At 42.8% G+C, this 24,174-nt stretch overlaps 1 protein-coding gene across 1 annotated transcript in view; it reads left to right on the top strand.

Moving 5' to 3' along the window:
* The window catches only part of LTBP2 (latent transforming growth factor beta binding protein 2), a 1,878,832-nt gene that overhangs the window by 1,632,048 nt on the left and 222,610 nt on the right, over positions 1-24,174 (top strand). The window contains exon 27 of the mRNA XM_085626762.1: positions 18,422-18,505. Coding sequence (XP_085482888.1) covers positions 18,422-18,505 — 84 coding nt within the window. The remainder of the gene's footprint in view (positions 1-18,421; positions 18,506-24,174) is intronic.

Raw genomic sequence — 24,174 nt, 5'->3', positions numbered from 1 at the left:
TGTCCATTTTCAAGAGTACACACGACTGCACTGAATCTCTCGTCCAGCACCGCACGGCGAAGGAACCCGCCAGGAGCTCTAGACACTTTATATGTAATCTCTGTTCTTCGGGAGACCTCAACCCTCCCGTAGAGAGGTCTCCGCACCTTGCAGCCCAACTGAGCCTGCTGGCATCGGATTCAATAACGAGATCCGGAGCCGACACGAAGATCGCTCTGCCGTTCCATGCCTCCATATGGTCCAACCACCAGTGGATTTCGGCCCTCGATTCGATGGACAAGTCGACTTTTTGAGAGTACGGGTACCCTTTCCGGAGAAAATATGCCTTGAGGGGCTAAGGGGCCCTGTAGTGGAGTGGACCCGGGAAGATGGCTTGTATTGAAGCTGACAAAAGGCCCACCACCCGGGCCAGCTGCCGAAGGGACACCTGCTGTTTGGCCAGGACGGGACGCAACTCGTGGCGAATTTTGGCAACTTTTCTGTCCGGCAGACTGAGAGTGGAAAACGTGGAGTCGCTGACGAACCCCAAGAAGGTAACGGACTGAGCTGGCTGTAACAGTGACTTCTCCTCGTTGATCACAAAGCCGAGGTCCTGGAGCAGTGTTACTGCCGTCCGAAGATGTTCCGTCAGTTGACGGGGGCAGGGGACCATCAGGAGGAGGTCGTCGAGAAACACAATGATCCTGATAACCCGAGCTCTCAGGAACTCCACCACCGGCTTAAGCACTTTATGGTGAAACACCAGGGCGCTGAAGAGAGCCCGAAAGGAAGGGCTGTGAACTCGTCAACCCGGTGGCGCTAAGCAAACTGTAGAAAGCGGCGGTGAGGTAAAAAAATCGGGATCACCAGATAGGCGTCCTTGAGGTCTAAACGGAGCATCCAATTGAGAGGACATAGAACGTCCCGAAGGAGGTGGATCCCCTCCATTTTGAAATGGCGGTAAACCAGTCATTCGTTTAAATCGCTCAGAATTATGACTAGCCTCTTTCCACCGTTGGTCTTGTCGACCAAGATGTTGCTTAGAAACCCCTGGGGGTGAGGAGAAGTAAGGGAGATAGCACCCTTGTGGAGGAGAGATGCTACTTTCTCGTCCTGTGAACTCTATGTGAAAACCCCTCACTGTTTGAAGCACCAACGCATCTTGTGTGACGGCCAGCCAGGCCTGGTAACAGCTTGTCAAACGCCCCCCTATGCTTTGTGGGGAAGAAGGGAGAACACTCACCAGAGTTTGAGTTGGTTGCTCCTCCTTTGAAGCCTCTCCCTTTTCCAGTGGGTCCTCTTGTCAGGTAGAAATTCCCAAATTTAGACTGATCTTGGTACTGTCTGGAGCCTCTTTGGTTGGTCTGATGGTTTTGGCGACCGGTTGAGCGGCCTATGCCTCGACCGGCCCCGCGAAAAACACGGGGGAAAACTTTCTCAATTCTAGACTGGACCCTGTCTAAAATGATGTACATGTATTTGTGAATTTGCCCAGCTCCTTTATAAAAGGTTCACCGAATAAACCCCCCTGAGCAATGGCGCCTGCCTCCGAGTCCGCTAGGTCACCTAGCTTCGGGTCGATCTTAATTAGGAGGGACCAGCGGCGCTCGGTGGAAAGGGCGCAGTTGGCATTGCCCAAAAATATTAGTACTCTCTGTGCCCAGCCAGACAGGGTTTCTGGGGAAATGATAGAACCTGATACCTTAGCCTCTTCGGCCCTGTCCAGGATCTTAGTGATAGGGCCAAAGGCGTCCAGGAGCTTGTCCTGGCACTCCCTCCAGGATCTGTCAATTCCTTTCTTGGGGTCTCTAATACATTTCTGCAGGAACGTTGACATCCGGGATCAATTTCTGGGGTAAGGGCTACTTTCCCCTCAAGGGACAGGCGAGGACACTCTGTCCGAAGGCAGTTGCCGGCCTCTTTTTCTAGGGGACGTCGGATGTGCTCTGCAGCATACGTAGCAACCTTCTCAGCCGGGGCCCAGTCCGAAGAGCGTGGAAGCACAATGTCATTGGGTTCGAGCATATCTGACGCAGGGGGAGTGGCCTGTGAAACTTGGGAAGGGCGGGAGCCAGGACCTAGAAGGACTGGAGTCGGGGTCAGGATCTCCTGAAATGTCCACCTAACTATAACCTGTGTGAAACCTATGGTTTTTTAAGTGAATTTGTACGTTTTTTTAAATGCTAAGTTATGTATTTATTAATATATTTTTTTTTTCAAGGTTGCGCACCGTGCGTGCACCGTGCGCGCACCGTGCGCGCTCTTTGGACGCACTTCGCAAAATTTTCCAAACTTTTGGCCAGCTCCAGTCCGCTCCTATCCTGAAAATTTCACGGTGATTCATCAAGCGGGGGCCGAGAAAAAAGGGGAGTCCCAAAACGCGTTTTCCCCATGCATTTTCCCATAGGACCTGTTGACGCAGCTACAGCCCGAACTGCTGAACGGAATTACACCAAATATGGCAAAGAGGTAGTCCTCAGTTCAGACTCGTGCCTTTTGCTTAAATGGTGTAAATCCGTTCAGTAGTTCCTGAGAAAATTGGAGTTAAAAAGATAGATATATCTATGGCCTCGGAGGATCCGCGCACCCTCCCCGCACCCAGCGCGCACCCTGCCGTGCACGAGCTGTATTCTAATTGGCTGTCAACACTCCAGATCAGGAAGTGTTGTCTGCCATCTTGTGCCTCGGTAGAAACCTATAAAACAAACGCGAAAAGCGCGACAAGGGGGCAGGGTAGAAACAATGCAGAGGTCCCCTAGGGGCCAACTAGCCCACCAGGTACCTCCAGGAAGCGCCACGGAGCTGCGTTGCAGAGTGTTGTAAAAAGGGGCGTGGCCTCTGAACACCGCTCTGCAACGCAGCTCCCTGACGCATACTGGAGGTACTTGGTGGGCTAGTTGGCCCCCAGGGGACCGCAGGATTGAAGAAGAATTAATTCCCCAACTTAAAACGCACCACAGGGCGTGTTTGCACACGTCACCTCAGGCCCCGCCCCCTTCCTTTGCCATTGTACAAATATTCCTCTAAAATCAGCCGAACTACGAATTCCGATTTACTCACCTGTTCTTAGGAGAGAACCCAGGGCTGCATCTTTTAGCCCAGCACTACTCACCTGTTCTCAGGAGAGAACCCAGGGCTGCATCTTTTAGCCCAGCACTGACCCTGAAAAATAATTCTAAGTGTACTTACCAGTAACTTGTATTTCCTTCCATAGGAATCCATAGTGTGGTTTTCACCAGAAAAGTTTCTAAGTGTCCATTTTTGAAACGTACAAATATTCCTCTAAAATCAGCCGAACTACGAATTCCGATTTACTCAACTGTTCTCAGGAGAGAACCCAGGGCTGCATCTTTTAGCCCAGCACTGACCCTGAAAAGTAATTCTAAGCATACTTACTAGTAACTTGTATTTCCTTCCATAGGAATCCATTGTGTGGTTTTCAGCAGAAAAGTTTCTAAGTGTCCATTTTTGAAACATACAAATATTCCTCTAAAATCAGCCGAACTACGAATTACGATTTACTCACCTGTTATCAGGAGAGAACCCAGGGCTGCATCTTTTAGACCAGCACTGAACCTGAAAAGTAATTCTAAGCATACTTAACAGTAACTTGTATTTCCTTCCATAGGAATCCATTGTGTGCTTTTAAGTAGAAAAGTTTCTAAGTGTCTATTTTCACAAACTAAAAATATTCCTAAAAAATCGTCTGTATGACTTAAACACATTCTTTCAACTGTTTACAGGAGATTCACCTGTGCTGGATCCAGGATCCACCACTGAGTGAGAAAATGTAACGATGACACTACTTACCTGATAAGTGAATTTTCTGCCATAGGATAACAGTGGTGATTCTATGTGAAAAATGTTCTGTGTCAACTTTTAAAATACAATAATAATCCTTAAAAATCACTACTGTAACCAAAACTCTTTTACTCAACTGTTTACAGGAGATGTCCAAGGACTGAATCTAGCATCCAGTCCTGTGGTTAGAAAAGTAATCCATAAAGTAACTAATTGCATTTGACTAGAAATTCACATTGAGCTCAATGTTGCTTTGTGTTTGAAATTGTGTTGCCCATTGCAACAACTGTGACTACTGTACTTAAAAGTCTATTGCCTATTCGCAAAGTATTTAAACTAAAGTAATTCATTCTGAGAAAGTATATTTTGTATTGTAATGTATAATGTAAATAAAAAAATAAAATATCTAAAAATAAACAGTTTAAACAATGTAGTAAATCAGTATCAAAAATATCAGTATAACAATTAATCCATTAAAAATTCTCATTTAAAAAACCTTTGAAATTCACTGAAAAAAACATAGGTTTCAGGCCTGATATAGTTAGGAATTAGCATTTAAAAAACCTTTGAAATTCACTGAAAAAACCATAGGTTTCAGGCCTGATATAGTTAGGAATTAGCATTTAAAAAACCTTAGAAATTCACTGAAAAAACAATAGGTTTTAGGGGTGTTATAGTTAGCTGGACATTTCACTCGAACAAAACCATTGAAATTCCTCCGATATAGTTAGTTGTACTAACTACATCTCGCGCGCCCGCAATCCACTGCTGATGATATCACATATTACATCATTCATGACATGGTCAGTGACATCACTGATGACATCTCAAATGACATCACTGATGACATCACTGATGACATCATCCACGTGACAATCAGATACACCTCATCATACACTAGTATAACCTTTCATCACTCACTGTAAAATAGAGAGTGCCAGATTTAAAACCATTGACACACCAATACAAGTTTCTAAACACCCACTCAGTGATTCCTAGATCTATACACACATCTAATCACTTACCTATAGATTCACTCATACATGCTGTCAATGATCAATAGAACACTATCAAATATACTTATACACCTATATCGACATTACACACCAGCACACATCCTAATCACTTATGAAGTCATCCTACGCACTTATGCAAACAATGGATCATACTTACTTTTACTTAGCTATACACTTATAAAAACACCACTTCTTCTATTCATATAGATAATAACTCATACTTAGTGTGTTATAAAAACACTATTACAAGTATACAGTTATCCATACAGTCACTCATACAATCACTGAGTCTTATGTATACTTATTTATATACAACAACTGACACATACACTGGCTTTTATTTTTCTAGTTTGTTGGACATGTACCATTTAGACATATATTGGCTCATCGCCACACCCATAAAGATATTCACTCACCCAAACAACTGTTATAACATGTAGTTTTAACTTCAGATACCTACTGAATCAACTATTCACACATCTTTGGGCAGTCACCCCCCCCCCACCGAACCACACACACATTCACTCTCCCATACAAATACTCAGTTAACTAATCAATAAATAATATAGACTTTCACGTAGCTAGTAACCAACTGGTGCAGCAGTTTACACAACAACTGACAAAGTGATACAGATATTCACACAGTTTTGTCACTATCCAATATATTTCGTGAGACACTATAAATTAGTCAAGTAAACAGTCAATCACACTGCTACTAAATCCTTCATCCAGATATTTATATTTATATATCCACCCATGCTTCAATGCAAATTGCTCTATATATATATATATATCATACATATTTAAATAACGAACCAAACCACATTCACTGGATGATTTCATCAGTGATGTCATTTGAGGTGTCATCAGTGATGTCACTGACCATGTCATGAATGATGTAATATGTGACATCATCAGCAGTGGATTGCGGGCGCGCGAGATGTAGTTAGTACAACTAACTATATCGGAGGAATTTCAATGGTTTTGTTCGAGTGAAATGTCCAGCTAACTATAACACCCCTAAAACCTATTGTTTTGTCAGTGAATTTCTAAGGTTTTTTAAATGCTAATTCCTAACTATATCAGGCCTGAAACCTATGGTTTTTTCAGTGAATATATATATATAGATACAGTTCAGTAAAGGTGAAAAGCACCAGGCTGTGAATGAAGGCCTTAAACAAAGCTGGGTGTCAGCTGAAAGATGGGTCGCGGTAAAAACCACAGTTTTTCGGGGTTCTAGCCCCAGGGGACAACTGATGACAGAAAAATATAGAGAACAAATAAACCCCCGGCCGGAAAGAGATAATGCTGGTCTGGGATGTGTCCGCTGCGAGGCCTAATGGCCAATACAAGACCTCAACGAGGCGTCAACCTTCAGCAATACAGACTTGTGTTCCTGATAATATTTACTTGTGAGGGAACCGAGCGTGAACCTTTTTATAAGTAAAATGGACAGCGTGCGTTTATTTCGGGCCGCTGCCCTCTACAGACCATAATCGGCGTTCTCTGCAGTCCAGTGGCTTCTGACTAAAGTGCGAGCGCTGCTCGGATTCCAAAGAGAAATTCAAGCAGCACAACTCGACTCCGACAGCCTCCCGCGTCTCCTGGCGGCGGCAGGACCTCAGGGCAAATCCAGCAGTGCGCCGCGTAGCAACAGGCAACCCGTTCCTGTGACGTTAAAAAAAAAAAAAAAGAAAGCGCAGTGTAAGCACGAAAGGAAACAACACAAACTGAAATCCCAAAAGGCACGCATAGAATAACAACAGAATTTTAAAACCACAAGTGTGACTACCACAGTGTGCTCGCGCAATCGGAATAAATCCGCCTTGGAAGCACAAATTACTTCAGCAATGAACGTATCACACGGCGAGCTCGCGCTAAAACTATAAATCATCCAAATAAGCCAAATATAACCAGAACTAAGCACCAAAACAGTTAAGGAAACTGAAGAGCACTTATCTGGCTGCGTAGCAGCGAATAAAGAGGAGGAGAGGACACTAACAATGGACTATATGGGTCTTGGAATGCCCTGATTGGACACTGTTTCCCTGTCATGGATTGGTTGCTACATGTGTTTTTGTTTGACTACCATTTTCGTATGGTTCATGGAAACTGTAGTTTTTTGTTAAACCTTAACGCTGCTATATGCCAATAAAGTGAAGAAAGAAGGCATAATCATCGCCTCCAGCCCTGACATAAAATTCTGTGTATAGCGTTCAGTATTTTTAACACATAATAAATAAATATAAAAATTTTCTTCAGGTGGGTAATGTTTCCAATAAATCTTTAAAAAATCATTTTAATCAATGTTTAATTCAAAATTAAATTAGTAGTGCTGCAGCATTTATTTTATCTTGTTCTACATTTAAAACAGATATATAAAATTAATATACAATACCATATAACATAAAAAAACTATTTTTTTCAAAGTTTAGTTAATTTGCCTATGCTGTACCCAAAGGAGATATCTGCCCCCGTGAAATAGACCTCCATCTATGTATGAAAACTTGCCAGAAGTAGCTTTACACTCATAAATTTGTTTCCACCCCTGATTTCAGGTGGTGGAGACATGCAAGTCTACATTTTGTAATAACTTTACTCTCAGAAATGATGAATAGCCAAAACTAGTAAAGTTACTCATGCAACCCATTTAAACCTATGTGACTAGGCTTCTTAGTGTTGACCTTTTTGATTGGTTCCTCATTTAATCCCCATCACAGTTGATTGTTAAGGCATTTGACATTTAAAACTGATTTTCTTGTAGTGATTATGTCAGTAAAGCGTGCCAGTGAGTTGAAAGCACTAAGCGTTTGTACCCCCATTCAAATGTTTTTCCCAGAAAAGCTGGTCCTTCAAACCAGAGCTGGTTTTCTCCTTAAAGTGGTGAGCCTACACCATCTGAGGCAGTCTATTACCATCCTAACTTTTTTCCCAATCCTACCAAGGAGAAAGAGGGGTTACAGAGTCCGAACCCTACGAGATAGGTTAGCTGTTACATCGACTGAAGTAAGATCAGGTTAGATGACCAGTTCTTTGTAGGATGTGCAGGCAGGCAGCAAGAAGTATAAGGCGGTTCAAAAGAGGACATTATCCCCTCTGGTTTTCTTTTATGCATCAAGATGTGCTTTGCCCATGCTAAGAAAGAGCCTCCTGAGGGAATTTAAGCCATTCCACCAGGTCAAAGTCTTCAACGTCAGCCTTGTCCAGGGGTGGTCTTGTGGCAGAGTTCTATCAGGCTGTGACATGGGTGATCCTTCACACTTTCGCCAGGTATTTTGCATATTCACTGCTGCAGGATTTTCCTATATAACTATTTCTTCAGGAGGTTATTCCTTTCTTTTCCATTATGGAGGTGAAGAAACTGCAGGTAGAAGTGTCCATCAAAAGAAAATGTTACTTACTTTTGGTAACTATCTTTCTGGTGAATACTCCAATCTATCTGCAGATTCCTCACCGATTCCACTCACCTCCCCTTTCCATAAAGATGGTTATAGATAGAATTTGCTGAAAAGGTTCCAATTCAGATTGTTGCACTGTACTGTCCCAAAATTTAAATTTGTTCTCCTTCTGAAAGTTGCCTCAAAGGGCATGGAAAAAAACGGATGGGAAATTGATGTCAGGGCACCGTGGGTGCTATATAGCTTCAGAGATGTCACTGTGGCAACGTATCCAGCCACAGCATGGAGCCAGTGACCCCTACCAGCCTTTAGAAACTATTGAAAGTTTCCAAATCCAGTCTGGCACCTGGGATATTCAAGAGGTAAGGAATCTGCATGTTGGTAGAGTATCCACCGAAAAGATCATTACGAAAGGCAAGTAACTTTTTGTTTACAAAAAACATATAGATGGTTTATCCCACATCAGTGCACTTGACCAAACAGGCAGCAAGCTTGTAGCTGATTCAACCCGCCACCAGATGCCATACTTCAGGTTAGTGCAAGCTGTAAACAGTGTGAAGCAGCGCTATCTTTATTAAAATGGTCCACCGGCGCTTAACAGAAGCACATCAAGGTGGATTATGTAAAGTAGAAAATCATTGTGATATCAGAGTTGTGTAAGCAAAAGCAGCAATGTTACAGCAGAGCAGTACTGCTATATGATATTAGAATATTGGAATGTTTGGAGCTACATTGAAAGCAATGAAGTACTCCGAGCTTCTAATAGCCGGCAGAAGCCATTCCAATGTTGTTGTTCACGGCTGTTGCTGTGAACGAAGGTCTCAGGGAGCCCAAGGGGATTTCAATTCCCTCGGGCTCACGAGGCCTTTGTTTTATTTGTTAGAACATTCTTCCCTCTAGTGGCGGAGTGTTCTATTAGACTTACAGCCCTCCGTAGCTGGGCTATGCTGGAATTAAAGCCCTTTTCCTTGTTAAAGGCCCTCGCCTTTGGCTCGATCTCTTAATGCTGGAGTGGGACGTTAATGGCCTGTATATCTTTTTAAGGCAGGCTATAGTAGTACAGCTCCAAGATCACAATAGTAATTAAAATAGAGCAGTGGTGTTATAATTGTATGTTATCAGTTTTTATCAGCTGCCAAAATATGAGCAAACAACACTCTTTTTTCCCAGTATTATAACCGGATATGGTACAGTTAAGGGTATTTTAGTTTATGTAATACCACAAATATTCTTTCTCTCTCTGTTTTTCACACACAGAGAAACTCTCTCACAAAACTAGTTACCAATTTACTTGAAAATTTGCTCATTCATGATACTTGATATATATATATATATATATATATATATATATATATATATATATATATATATATTCACTGAAAAAACCATAGGTTTCACACATGTTATAGTTAGCGGAAATTTTACTGATAAAAAACCAATGAAATTGCCCCGTTATAGTTAGTGCTGGCAACTATAACTCACGCGACCGCAATCCTCTGCTGATGCTAATACTGTATTTAGACACTTATTTGCCCATGTCTTCTTCCATACATTTTTAGCTATACATATATTACAAATATTTTTTTTTATAAAGACACATATGTCATCAGCAGAAGATTGCGGTCGCGTGAGTTATAGTTGCCAGCACTAACTATAACGGGGCAATTTCATTGGTTTTTTATCAGTAAAATTTCCGCTAACTATAACATGTGTGAAACCTATGGTTTTTTCAGTGAATTTGCAAGGTTTTTTAAATGCTAATTCCTAACTATAGCGTGTGTGAAACCTATGGTTTTTTCAGTGAATTTGTATGTTTTTTTAAATGCTAAGTTACTTTACGCCATTCGAGGCGTGCGCGCCCACTTAACGCAGTGCGTTCCGTGCACGGTTTTTATCAACTTTAATAAGCCCTGTACATTTGGTGGCCTTCGGCCACCAAAAGCACAGGGGGTGGGGTCAATGTGGATAGTGTTTTTTTTATTTCGATTTTATAATTTCATGTTGCCAAAATACAGTTTTTTTACTGATGTGATAAGCCCTGTACATTTGGTGGCCTACGGCCACCAAAAGCACAGGGGGTGGGGTAAGTGTGGATAGTGTTTTTTTTATTTCTATTTTTTACCGTACGCTTACGGTAAGCGTACGGTAAGCGTACTCGGCGAAATTGCCGAAAAAAATATAAAACCGTTTTTGCTCTTGGGGGATGTTTGGGGACTCCCTCACCATGACTATGTGGGAGGGAGTTGTCAAAACAGCCCCGTAACATGTTTTTGGGCATCATGTTTGATAAATAACACTCAGTGCGAGAGACAAAATGGCGGACGCCGCTTCCTGGTTTCGGCCGATTCGAATGTTTACTAAGATCTAAGAGCCAATCAGAATCGCGCTCGCGCACGCCACCGTACGCGTACGGTAAGCGTACGGTAAGCGTACCGTAAGCGGGCTCAGATATATATATTGATTTAAAGGCTATTTTCTCAGAATCTACTGAACAGATTTACACCAAACCTACAAAAGGCACTTCCTTGACATAGGGACTACCTCTCTGCCAAATTTCTAGTAATTCTGTTCAGCCGTTCGGGCTGTAGCTCTGTCTAAAGGTCCTATGGAAAAATGCATGGGAAAAACGCGTTTTGGGACCCCCCTTTTATCTCAGCCCCCGCTTGACGAATCCCCCCGAGACTTTCAGGGTAGGAGCGGAGCGTAGCGCCCCACCTATTTTGAGAAATTCGCGAGGATTCATCGACCGGCGCCAAAGTTATTCAAAATAGAATGTTGCGGATTTCCTATGGAAAAGGGGTCCTAACTATAACTACCTACTGGCGACCGCCAGTAGGTAATATATATATATGTATGTATATATATAGAGAGAGAGAGAGAGAGATAGAAAGATTGATATAGATATAGATATAAATATGTGGATTTTAGTTCAAAAACAGACTGTGAGGAGGGTTGCAATTGCCCTGCCCCAAGCATGCAATTATAAGATAAGTGCTGCAGAAGTGTAGTATTTCCTTTGTGCGTGTGTGGGGGGGAGAGGACATCCTCTCTTGCCACCAATTTTCTACCTTATACAAGCTTGCTAACACCTTTTTTATATACACAAGCTACAACAATTGGCAGTGCCTATTCTTGTTTAAGTTCTGCCACATTTACCAGGCAAACAAGCATTGGCAATGCCGATAGGTCTGGCTTATAAATGAAAAAGCCTCTTCAGTGGCTAGTGAGTTTTAGGCAACAATAAGTTATAATAAGTACACTTTGTCAGTCATTCTTGCAGTCATGAAGCCATTTATTCACCCACGGACTCATTCTTGCATACACCCACTTACCCATCCATAATTAAATTCACAAACACAAACTCAACAACCATATACAAGATGAATCAAAAGAATACAATTTAAAAATAGAAAAATTGCTGCTGCCTAAATGTGGCAGGCATATGCTTGCAATAACAAATTAAAATTATACATACCAGGGGACGATTTTGCAGTGGTATTGTAAAAAGTATGCCTTCATTGTTCCAGTATGGCTGACACATTGAGAAGGAATGTGTTACCCATCTTGGAGCAGTAAAACTATGATTCAATATCGCACTGGACAGCCACGTGGAATAGTATTCTCCATAGTGTTTTATTATTAAACGAATTCTAGATGGCAGACATAATGCTTCTAAATGTGGCGATCATCTTGCCTTTCCAAGATGGCAGCCCAGTTAAGAAGCAGCTGTCACGTATCATTCTGCGGATTGCAGATGAAATAAGTGACAAGCCATCTTGTAGCATTGTAGCATTGTCTGGGAAATTGCTGTATGCTAAAAAAAAGTTTAAAAAGGAGGAAGAAGAAGTGAAAGGGTCCTATGAAAGAAAATAATAGTTAACTAAAGGACTGGCTCAACAACACTGGCACTGAAGAGTACTCATTTTCTGGTTGATGTGTACATACGATCATACAAAATGTTGTCACTCACAGGAAAATAGAGCCAGCTGCTGAAGTGTGCTGACCCAGAGTGTGAGTAACACGCTAACCGAGCAATGACAGAACGGGGCTGATCAACAGCTTCTGTGTATGTATATATGTATTTTAGAAAAATGTATTTATTTTTAAGAGACTGTCAGAAAATTAAACCAGTCAATCTCTCCTGGCAGGGTCTAGCTAGGATTGTCACAATGCAAATCTTATTTGCCCATGGTTTGTCAAAGGGAGTAGCCTAAAGCAAAACATTTGACTACTAAGGTAATATGAGATTCCATGTAACTAAATTTATGGCATCTGACAAAACTTTGTGATGGAACCAATCAAGCCTCGAGCATTTATGGCTTGTGACAATGACCTGCTCAGGCTTAGTGTATTGAAGATAAGCTTTCCTACAAGCATCCATCAGGTATACAGTCTTAAAATTACGAATATGTGCAAACGTACAGCTGGTAAAACAATATACAACCCCTGCTAAGAGGGCCTTTGAAGAATTATCACAGTACAAATATTCTAACCCCAGGGTTTGTCCAAGGGGTAATCAATACCAAACCCCTTGGCTATGACAGTATCAACAATCTTTGCGGAGGCCCATTGGCTTCCACATAGGCTTTTCACCATACAAAACGCAGGTCTTTTGTTGTAACTTTCCTAAAACAAGCATTTGCAATGCAATAGGTCTCGCATTTGCAAGAGTTTAAGCTACTGGCACTGTAAATGACAATACTTATTATTTATGTTTTAAAAACCAACACATAAATAAAAGGCATTGTCATTTACAATGCCAAATAGCTCAAACTCTCGCAAATGTGAGACCCATTGCACTGCCACAGTGAAAGCGCGCATGGCGCTCTGGTCATACATAGAAGCAGCAACTAAGCTGCGTTTGATTGCAAGCCCTGAAGTAATCAAGAGAAACAAAAGAGGACACAGAAAAGTTCCCCCTGTTTGGATGATAAAAGGACTGCCTCCAGAGATTAAACTTCCCCTTCTTCCTGGGTGCTGTCTAGGTCATTATCCCACTGGAAGGCATAATACAGGCTCATACAGCCGCGTGTGTCGTACTTAAAGGATTGCCTCCGAAAAGCAGCCGAGTTGAGGGTCATTTCGAGAAATCTGGACGTACAATTCAAACACGACTGTCTACTGCAAGCCGAGCCATTCTGACAATCATAAGTCAAAAAAAAATCGTCATAGCATACTAATGCTATATTAAAATGTGAATGACCAGTTTGTCAGGGCATGCATTGTCACTCTTTTTTTTGCCGTCTTGTACTACCTAAGAAGTTTAAAGGCGGGGTTTGGGGGGGGGCACTCTTAGCTTCAGCCTCTGTCCAGTGTGATTTTCAAGGTATGGCTTATAAATCAAAGCACCAACTTAATATGCATCCTTCTTGTCTTGAGTAATAAATGTGGTGGGGCAAAGACGAATATCGAACCCAGCGTTGAACCAAAGTCACAAAAGCGAGTCTTAACTCAGAGTAATGCACTCGAATATTGAACAATAATGAAACAGATTGTACAATCAGTACTGAACATCAGTTTTAAAACATTTATTGACCAACATCGACAGGTAGGCACTGCCCAAATCCGTGGAAATGGTTTTATATTCAGAGAATTCTGATTTCTTAATGAGTGCAGATTTTACAAATTCCTTGTACATTTTGGAAACTGCTCGCATATTCTGAATATTTTGGAAACTATTTTCAGATGTGTTTCTAGACCTGCACTTGCAGGCAAACAGAGCACCCAGAATCAGAAAGAAATGAGAAAATACTGAAACAGGGCGGGCGGGCTTCAGCTAGTATCATATGCTAGGAAAACTACCTGTAGCGATTGAGGCATTTGTTGTGCAGCAGCAAAGTTGAGTTGCAGGCTAACCTCAGGGGTCGTTACCTGAGGAGTCAATCTTGAGGAGAAACAGCCCCGTTCGCGGCGCTCAGTCTCCCAGCGGAGGCTCTCCCCTTACACTCTAGGCTTTCTCCCATGCATTTCAATGGTGGCATCTTGAGCACCCAGGCTCTAGCGCTGATATGTATGCAAAGGGATCCGGGGGGGATGTGGTAAGATGTGGGAGGGCCAAGAACCCTGGCAGCATGCTTTGCCAATGCAGAATTTTAGGCTCTGCCAATTATTTTTACTGATGCTGCATCAACAAAAAGAGAAAAATGATTATTGGCAATGCTGAATAGCATTGGTGAAAAAAAAGTCCAACAGTATGTAAGCTCACATGTCATCACACATATACACATAGGTGGCATGACGCTGCAGGGACCCACCATGAGTGTGTTTATGCTTTCATGCATCGACATGCATGTGTGCACTTAAGTTATGTAGGGTTGTTGCTATCACTGTTAAAGCAGGTGAAGTGGCACAGGGCCCCAAGGTCACAGCTCAAGCAATGGTGGGGGGGGGGCTTATTTTCTTCCTTGCAATAAGACCCATGGCACACTGGCTACACCACTTAAGGAATGACAAAGCCGCCATTTATGTTTTCTTTGCAGTTCCAAGATGCTTCTTTGCCAATCTTGAAAGGGGTGAATAAAAAAATAGGTTAAATATGCGCAAATTACCCTTTTCATAAATGAGTGACATAGCAGCATATTGCAGTTGCTGGATAGGGACAACATTTTAAAGGGATATGATGGGAAGGGATGGGGAGCAATGTTAGTTTGGGCTGGGTGGGTGAAAGTAAACATTGCTGAGTGACGAGAGTAACAGGTGGTAGGTGAGGTGATTTCAAGCGCTAGATCGAAGCGCTGTAGAAAACTAATGTTGCCAGTTGTGGGTGTGCCGGCAGAGGAGGCTGGGTCTGCGCACGAAAGTGAAAGTGATCGCGATCAAAGCGGCCGTGCGGCTGCGAAAGTGAAAGTAAGCGCGGCGCCCGCGCACATGCACTGTAGCTCTAGGCTGGCCTGGTAGCACTTTTTGGAGCCCACATACATAATGTCTCTTCGAGACAGCGCATGCGCTGGGCTCAGCGAGACCTAAAAAACCAGATGAAACCTATGGAATCTGCCATAACTGTTCCCAATAAACCAATCAGGCATATATCATTTACAACTGGCTTGTCACTGGTCGGACGACTGGTGGCCCCACCAAATGTGTGCTATCCCCGTGCCCAAACATACGGTAAAATATCTAGGGATAAAACTAGACCAAGCCTTAACAATGAAAGATCATATTGCAGCCACTACTAGCGCCTGCTACTACAATTTGCGCCTTTTGCGCAGAATTTTCCCTCTTCTCCCCACGAATGTTCGTAGAACCCTGGTTCAGGCAATGGTGATAAGCAGATTGGACTATTGAAACGCTCTTCTGGCTGAAGTTAGTGTTACATTGCTCACCAAGCTCCAGGTGGTCCAGAACACCACGGCTAGACTTATACTAAACCGTCCGGCAGGTACTCCTTCTGCGCCTCTGTTGAAAGAACTGCATTGGCTACCTGTGAAGAAGCCCTCAAGATTTAAAATCTGCTGCCTCACGTTTAACGCTCTAAGAGGCAAAGGCCCACGCTATCAAAATAAATGGACGACTTACATCCCTAGCCGCAATCTCAGATCCAGTACCCAAGCCCTTCTGTGCGTGCCTCGAATCCGTCAAATCCGCACCAGGGGAAAGGCCTTCTCCTATCTCGCTCAATGGTACTGGAATAAATTACCCAAAACCCTCCGAGAGACTCCCACATACAGCAAATTCAGAAAACTACTAAAAGCCTACTTATACTAATCTTCCCCGTTCTGCACCTCCTGTCAGGATCCGCAACAGCACCGAGATGCCCCCTGGTGAGACGTGCGCAATAGCAAATAATATTAACATAACCTAACTGTAACCAACTCAGGCCTACTGTATTAAGTCTAAGCAGTTCCACAAGGCAAACATTTTTTACAAATTTAATACCATGTGCAAAATTGCACTTTTCAAAACAATATACGTTCCTTCCCAAAAGGACCTAACAAGGATTATCACAGTGAAAATCTTGTAGCGCCTTTGGCGAAGGGTAACAAATATCAAACCTCCTTGCCTAGGAAAGTATTCTCTTAAGACTTCATGTAACAAAATAGTTGTCTGCAGGCAATAACAGCGGAATATTACTCCAGCTTTCACATATGATTTTCACAATAAACTTTTCATAACAATAGATCAGACCCCAGACCCCTGACATTTGACCTAACCTTTCCCATCGAAACAATCAGGCCTTTAGCCTTCGTCGTTGGTTTATCACCAATCCCAACTCAGGCCTACGGTATCCAAAAGGAACCATTTGGCATAAAATTCAAAATATGTAAAAATGAAAGTTGGCCAAACAATGTTCAGCCCCTCATAAAAGGGTTAACACGGATTATCATTGTGAAATCACTGTTCCTGAAGAAATTAATCTGCACACTCTGCTTTTCCTCCCTCTGATGACACTTCCGGTTTCCGAGATTGAAGGGAGTACACAAAATGCAGCTGAGGCTAGGTAGGAAAATGCATACAAATTATTCAAAATCGAATAGAGGGAAAGTTTTTGATTGTGAACGATGGTAAAACGTTAATGGTAGATAGTATTTTTTTAAAGGTTATATCCTCTTTAATTGTTTTTTTTTTAATTAAAATCAATGTGGATTTGTTCAAGTTTAAGCCACAAAATCGATGGCGGTAATTAATGTCCACCATCTTTTTTCTTTCTCTCTCGCCATATCAGTTTGTTTTGATTTCTGTTTATTTTACTTAGACTTTTTTTTTGGTCTGTTTCTGACCCAATTTTTGTCTTTTTTTGTAGGCTCGTTTTTGTTGTTTATATTTCTCAGGATTGATATTATTTTCTCTCTATTGTCCAGCTATTTACATTTGTCTTGTTTCCCTTAATATTTCGATTTGTTTGTTTTCTCTCCCTAGCCATATTTTATGCCTGCCGTCCTAATATCTTTCGCCACCCAGCATTCCTTTGTCTCATGTGTTTTTGTGCCACACAAACTCGATCTATTTTTTTCCTCTGTGTTTGTTCTGTTCCTTTTCCATGATATATAAAGAAGTGGTTTTGTCGGGCGAGTGACAATTTCTTTGTTCAATGTAATTAATATATTTTGAACATTCAATTTTGAGTAGCAAACGTTACAGACTGAGACATGACCTATTCAGTCTGCTTCTGAGCAAAGCAGAAGCAGACTGAATAGGTCACGTCTTTCCACATCGTGACGATCGCTTGAGGGCGGTGTTTTAAATCATTACTTGACTCGTCTCCAACCGGCTGGTGGAGCATGCATGAGTGAACACCGCTTTTTTAGACCACAACCTTTTGGTGTCGGTCTACCTGCCCCATGGGATCCCTGGCATTTACTCCATCGAAATTGGAATCTTTTTGCATCCTATACTACTCACCTCATAGGATCCATGGCATTTACTCCTTGCAGCTGTCAACAATTGGTTTTCCTACCCCCCAGTCCTGATGAAGACCCGCTTCTGACGCATAATAAGCTGCGCTTCCGCCCAGGGTCGAAACGTCAACGTTGCAGTCACATTAGTCCACGCAGCTTCCCTGACCCCAATATAAAGTCACATTAGAGTCGTGTATTCATGCATTGAGGAATGGACAGTACAACATAACAGTTATTTGCCTTATGTGTCACCTATTTGTATAGTAAATGCATAGCACTTTTTTTCAATTATCACCACAAGTCACTTTTCCTGCACTTCAATCACTTTATCGCCGTGTATTGTATTGATTTATTGACAGCTATATTCATTAATATGTGTACATAATACCCATACAATACAATCGTCATTTTTTTACCAAAAACTATTTTGTCTTTGTGGTGTGTTTCGCGTATTTCCATTAGGTCCTTGAAAAGTGTTGGTGAACCAGTAACTTTCATAAAATTTGTAATGTTTGCTACTCAAAATTGAATGTTCAAGATATATTAATTACATTGAACAAAGAAATTGTCACTCTCCCGACAGAACCACTTCTTTATATATCATACATACCCAGGTTCTAAGGGACACAGGGTTACCCCATTATTGCTAATGCTGTTCCTTTTTCATGTCAATTTCTTCTCATATCGCTTTCCCTCTTCCTCCTTCTCTCCTTCCTTCCCTATCTCCCTAAATCTTCCTCTCTCCTGTTCTTTCTCTTGCTGCCTCTTCCGCTCTCCCTTGCTTTTGTTCTCTCTTTCTGTTTCTTGTCCCCTCTCCCTATCCTTGTCCCTCCTTTCTCTCTGTCTTTCCAGTCACTACTAAAAACCTTCTTATATATTTTTTTATCTCTAGTTGAGTTCATTGAGATCTGCCCCAGCGGGAAAGGATACATTCCGGTTGAAGGAACATTCCTTTTTGGACAGAGATCATACACAGGTAAAAATGCATATTGCATAACATTTCTAACTAAATGGTTCAACGATTAATGGTTCAACCAGTGCTTAATATGTAAAACATTAAGTTCAGGTGTTTACATTTTGACCTTAGTGCGTCTTATTCCCAAATGATACATGATGGCAAGGATGCTGCAACGTTTTTACACTTGTGATTGCACAGGTAGAGCTATTAGAACTATTAGAACCAGTGATTTACTTAGGGGGCATGCCTGAATAAGATCAACTGCATTTTCTGGGTACATGAAAATGTTCTTAATGAACATGCCCTTTGATGGCTCCAGCTATTCTATGAAAATATTCATTCAGCACTGGAAATGTTTGAAGACGGGCGCTACAGCTATGTCTTTGGGGCTGTTATGACCAGTTAAGCCGATTTCACATCAATACAGCCTTCTGAACCGATTGTTTGGCAACCAACACAGCATTTTAAGGTCATGGGTACGGCACCAGCTGAAACCGTTCACACCAGCAGGGGCAGCAGTTCTCCATCTCTTTCTCTGCTGCATTGGCTGCTAAGCTTAGATTTGGCCTAACAGGTTCATACCTGGCCAATAGGAGGCAGAATGCAGCATTTTCTACATGCTGGCGATCCATCATCTCCGACAGGTGGGTCTTGCCAATTGCTCGGAAGGGCTATGCCCTACCTGTCATTTATTCCCCACCCCATCTTCCTCTTACGCTATTATGAATGACTTTTAAAGAAGCACTCCACACTGCTGATAGAGGAGATCCTTCTCCTCATATCCAAAGGTAACATTGAGCCGGTAGCAAGCAGAAGGACAGAGGTCTCAGACCCATCTTAGATCTCCACCTATTGAATGCTTTTTCGGAATGACAAGTTCACAATGATCACCTTGGCTCAGGTCTTTTCAACTCTGGACCCAGGAGACAGGATGGTTGTTAGACCGGGCCCTTTTTTTCAGGGTTATCCCCAAACTTTTTGCCTTCTTCCTCCTATTTTTTCTGACATGTTTTTGTTGGCTTTATGACTATTGGCACACTGCTAACCAGTGCTAAAGTGCATATGCTCTCTGCATAAATTGTATTGGTGATTGGTTTGAGTTACTAGTCCCTAATAAAGTGCACCAGGTGTGCCCAGGGCCTGTAAATAAAATCCCTGCAGCACTGATTGCCACCCACATGAGTAGCCTGCAAACATGTCTCAGACCTGCCACTGCTGTGTCTGTGTGTGCAGTTTTAAACTGCTATTTCGACATGGTAAGTGCATCCACTTGCCTGGCCCAAATTTTACCTGTTACTACCTAAGTCACCCATTAGGTAGGCCCAAGGTAGCCCCATGGGCAGTTTGCAGTGTATTTTAAAGGTAGGACATGTACTGGAGTGTTTTACCACACCAGTGGTGTGTTTTACATGTCCTAATAGGGAAATACTGGTAGTTTCGTTTTTAACTAATGCAAGGACTATCTCTCCCATAGGGTAATATGGGGATTGCCTTGAAATATCTTGTAATTATATTTTCCCATTGGGAACAGATAACGATTTGGAGTTAGGGGGTCTCTGAACTCACATTTTAAAAATCCATCTTTGGGGGAAGTTGGTTTTTAGATTGCATGTTTGAAAATGGCACTTTTAGAAAGTGGGCATTTTCTTGCATAACCATTCTGTGCCTCTGCCAGTCTGTATAATACTTGTCTGGGTTAGTTGCCAGTTGTGCCCAGGCCATCAAAGACTTCACCTACCAGTGCCTTCTGCTGGGAGCCCTCACTTGCTAAGTGGTGCCAAATCCAGTGCCTGGGCCTTTTGAATTAGAATCTGGCAAACCTGCGAAGAAAATCCACGCATCGACTCAGCACCCGTTTTTCTGATGCAGCACCACCTTGCAGTTGAAAAACCAACGCATCACCGCTGTGTGGCTGAAGAATCGACGCAGCGCCTGCCGTGCGGCTGAAAGATCACTGCAACCCGAGCATTGTGTTACTGACATCCGTGGCACACGCTCTGACTCCAACGCAGGCCCTGCTGTGCGGCTGAAGAAATTGCAGCTCACCTGCTTAAAATCAATGCAGCGCCTGTTCCACCCCCGCCGCATCGACACAGCGCATCCAGATTTTCGATGCATCGTCCCTGTGCACAAAGCTCTTCATTGATGTTTCCCAGCAGTAAGGAAGCAAGGCCCTGTGTCAGAAGATCAACGCATCACCTCACCTCACAGTAAGGAACCAATGTATCACCTTCCCTCACAGTAAAGAACAGAACAGATGCATTGCTTTGCTTTTCCGGCACCTCACCTCCCCAGCGCCTATTTTCGTCTTTGATTTTGACACATGCCAGGTACTTTGTGCTAAAAGAGACACATTGCATAGTTTCCTATTGACTCAACTATTTTGAACCTTTTAAAAGTGATATCTTGACTTGTGTGTCTTGGATATTTATTGTTTTGGTCCTGTTTTATTCAGATAAATATTGATTATTTTTCTAAACTGGTGTGGTGTCCTTTTGTACTGTTTTCACTGTGTTACTGTGTATGTATGTATAAATGCTTTACACATTGCCTTTGAGATAAGCCTGACTGCTCGTGCAAAGCTACTACGGAGGTGAGCAGGGTTTATCTTAGCTGCGAAATCCCCTTACCCTGACAAGGAGGAGGATCCGTACTTGTACAAGGTGCAAACCACTGCCAACTAGAGACCTCCATTTCTAACAATGGTGCACCTGGACTTTCTCCACACCTATCTTCCAACACCCATCTTGCAGTCCCACTGGCATTATCCAGGGTTCAGGGGGGGCTAGGAACACTTTTACTTTTGTGTGCTCTCTTTTACCCCTTGGACATTATTGAAAGTAATGGCAGTGGTCACTGCCCATCTTCACTGCTCATATTCACAGGTTTGGATTATATGTATTCCCATAACTCGATGACTGGCAGCTAAAACATGCTTGCTGCCGACAGTCGTCTATCACCTCTGGAAGACAGCCAAACTCCTGACATCTTTGGGGTTTTTCCATTACTGAGCCGAAGTCCCACATGTGCACCATGCAGAGGGTTCCCTGCATTGAGGACCTTTTGGATACAGTGGTGTTCAAGACCTTTCCACTGCCTCTGCAAGTCCAGGACATTCAGTATATGATCCTGATTTTTCTAGCATATGCAGGTACCACAGCGTCCTCTCTAATTCTGTGGGCACGTCCCATGACACCATGGAGATGCCTGAGGTTTAGGGCGGTGTTGCGTCCTGGCATAAATCCAAATTTTTCAGGGTGGACCAGGGTCGGGAGCAGAGGGAGAAGTCGCTGAGCCAATAATTTCACAAGAATTTTTGCTTCTGCATTCAACAACGTGATTGGATGGTATGACGTACATTGACTCCTTGGCCTTCCATCTTTATGTATTACAACTATAGTCCCTAGTCTCTGATCTAATGGGAGTCTGCCCCTAGTGTTGCTCTCCTCAAACATTGTCTGTAAGTACGGCGTAGTAGTCTACACTGTGAGCTTGTATAATTCTATTGGGATACCATTTGGCCCCAGTGCTTTGCCCGACTTCAGGGCTCCTATCGCTTGGGTTATTTCAGCTACCATAAGGTCCTCCTCCAGAGTCTGTTTTGCTTTTCTGCTCATTTTTCTGCTCTCTGTTTTACATTTTCTGCTCGTTTCTTCCCGATGTTTCCCTCCTCCCACTGTTTCCTTCCTCGCACCACCCAGCGCCACGCCCTCCCCCCAGGACCTACCTAATGCAGGCCACAGCATGGCCCTATTGAGCAGGTCCTTGTGCCAGCTCCCCTTGCGACAGTTCTCCTATCCAGCTTGCCCGCAGTCCAATACCCCCTGCTGCCTTTCTACCTTCTCCCCTCTGTTTGTGCATCCTCTGCTCGTTTCTTGCTGTGTTTGGCCATTTCTGCTTGTTTTTCTCTGTCTTGACTTTCCTGCTCGTTTTCTGCTCTCTGTATTGCCTTTTCTGCTCCTTTTCCTTCCCTCTGTGTTGCCTTTTTCTGCTTGTTTCTTCCCTCTTCCTGCTGTTTCCTCAAGATCTGATTTTCAATGGAGACCTCACACCCCTGCGCCCAGATACACCCCAGGGGTTTCAGTACCACGCTCTACAAATGCTGATTGATTTATTGATTTATTGATTAGCTGCGGTCCAGGAATATACTCAAAAAATATTGCAGAGTTTAGTTGCTGATGACAGGATGCTGCACAATTCTTACTTAAATGTGTTCTGGATACAATAGATTGTTTAGGAAGAGCATCGGGAACCAGTGTAGTTATTAGAAGATGTGCTTGGATCCATTCCACTGGATTTTCTATGGATGTTCAGCATTTGTTAATGTCTATTCCTTTTGATGGCTCTAGATTGTTTGCTGAAAAGGCAGGTAGAACTATCGAGAGATTTAAGGAAAGCATGGCACTGCTTTCTCCTTAGGTTTGGCACCTCTAGCCCACCAGTTACCACAGCAACATCAGACCTTTCGAGGTTTCGTAAAACGCTGCCTTCACGACAGCAGTGGTACATGTCTCAATTGCAGAAGATCACCTAGGGTTTTAGGGGATGTGGTCATGGAGCAAGTAAACAATAAACAGCAACTCAAGTACAACAATCTGCCCAAACTCCAGCTCCCCCCCCGCAGCAACTTCAAAGCCTCTCTAAGTTGACCTTGATGCCCCATGATCGCCCGGTTGGAGGTCGAATCATCTATGACCTCCCCATATGGTGAAGCATAATTTCAGATCAATGGGTGTTCCAGATCTTGTCACACCCACCCATCCAACCATACCCACCCCAGTCTCATTAGATTCAGCATATGATGGATTCGATGTCCTGTGAGTTTCTTACTCTACCTCAGGACTTTGGTGGCAGGGGGCTCCACAGCGAACTTCAAGATCCATGTTTCACTGCTGCTGATGAGTTTGTTACATCTAGTTTTCTTTTAGTGGGGCTGTCCCTTTCCATGTATTGACACAATGAAAATACAGACTGCGCGCACTCGAAAGTGTTTAACTGGTTAGCGTATGTAAACAGGGTCGTTGGTGCAAAACGAGTATTTCCCCCCGAGTTGGGAATTCATGAAATGTAAGTAAGCACAATCCTAAAGAGGAAGTGTCCCTCGTTGCACTCGTAATAGGAACAAAGTTCTCTTTGTTAATAAACTGAGTTTTACGCGTTCTCCAGGGTCAAATTTCTTTATTGAACCTTTTCTTCATCAGATTATGTAGAATTGTAATCATTCATGTATAATCATCAGTTTGTTCAAATGCCCAATGCATTTCGGGCTATTCAAGCCCTTCATCAGGGGCGACACTCTGAAAGGCAACATAGAGGTTCAGTATCGATGTCTAAAGTTCTCAGCATTCAGTACTTAGTGTCAATTAGCTCACGAGTGAGGTTAAAGAGATGTGAGAAATGTGTGGTTCACATAAACGATAATAGCGGAAGAATGTTGTCCTCGTGGTCCCGGTGAGTCAAGCGAGAAAAGTGAGAAAATGATGATAATAATCGCAACGGGTGCTCGCATCAAACAATGCGTGTCAGTAAGAGAAATAGAATGGAGTGACAAACATGTGCTCAGTGTACGCGTTGATGGTATAGAACTAGGCTGGCTGAGTTAATTACGGGTGTTTGTTGGTGGCACGAAAGTTATTTGTGAAAGCTGAAGGAAAGCGATTATGCGGAGAACATCAACATGTATACAA

The sequence above is a fragment of the Triturus cristatus genome, chromosome 9, assembly GCF_964204655.1.
Source record: "Triturus cristatus chromosome 9, aTriCri1.1, whole genome shotgun sequence".
In the NCBI taxonomy this organism is placed as follows: domain Eukaryota; kingdom Metazoa; phylum Chordata; class Amphibia; order Caudata; family Salamandridae; genus Triturus; species Triturus cristatus.
This window is presented reverse-complemented; position numbering and strand designations above follow the sequence as displayed.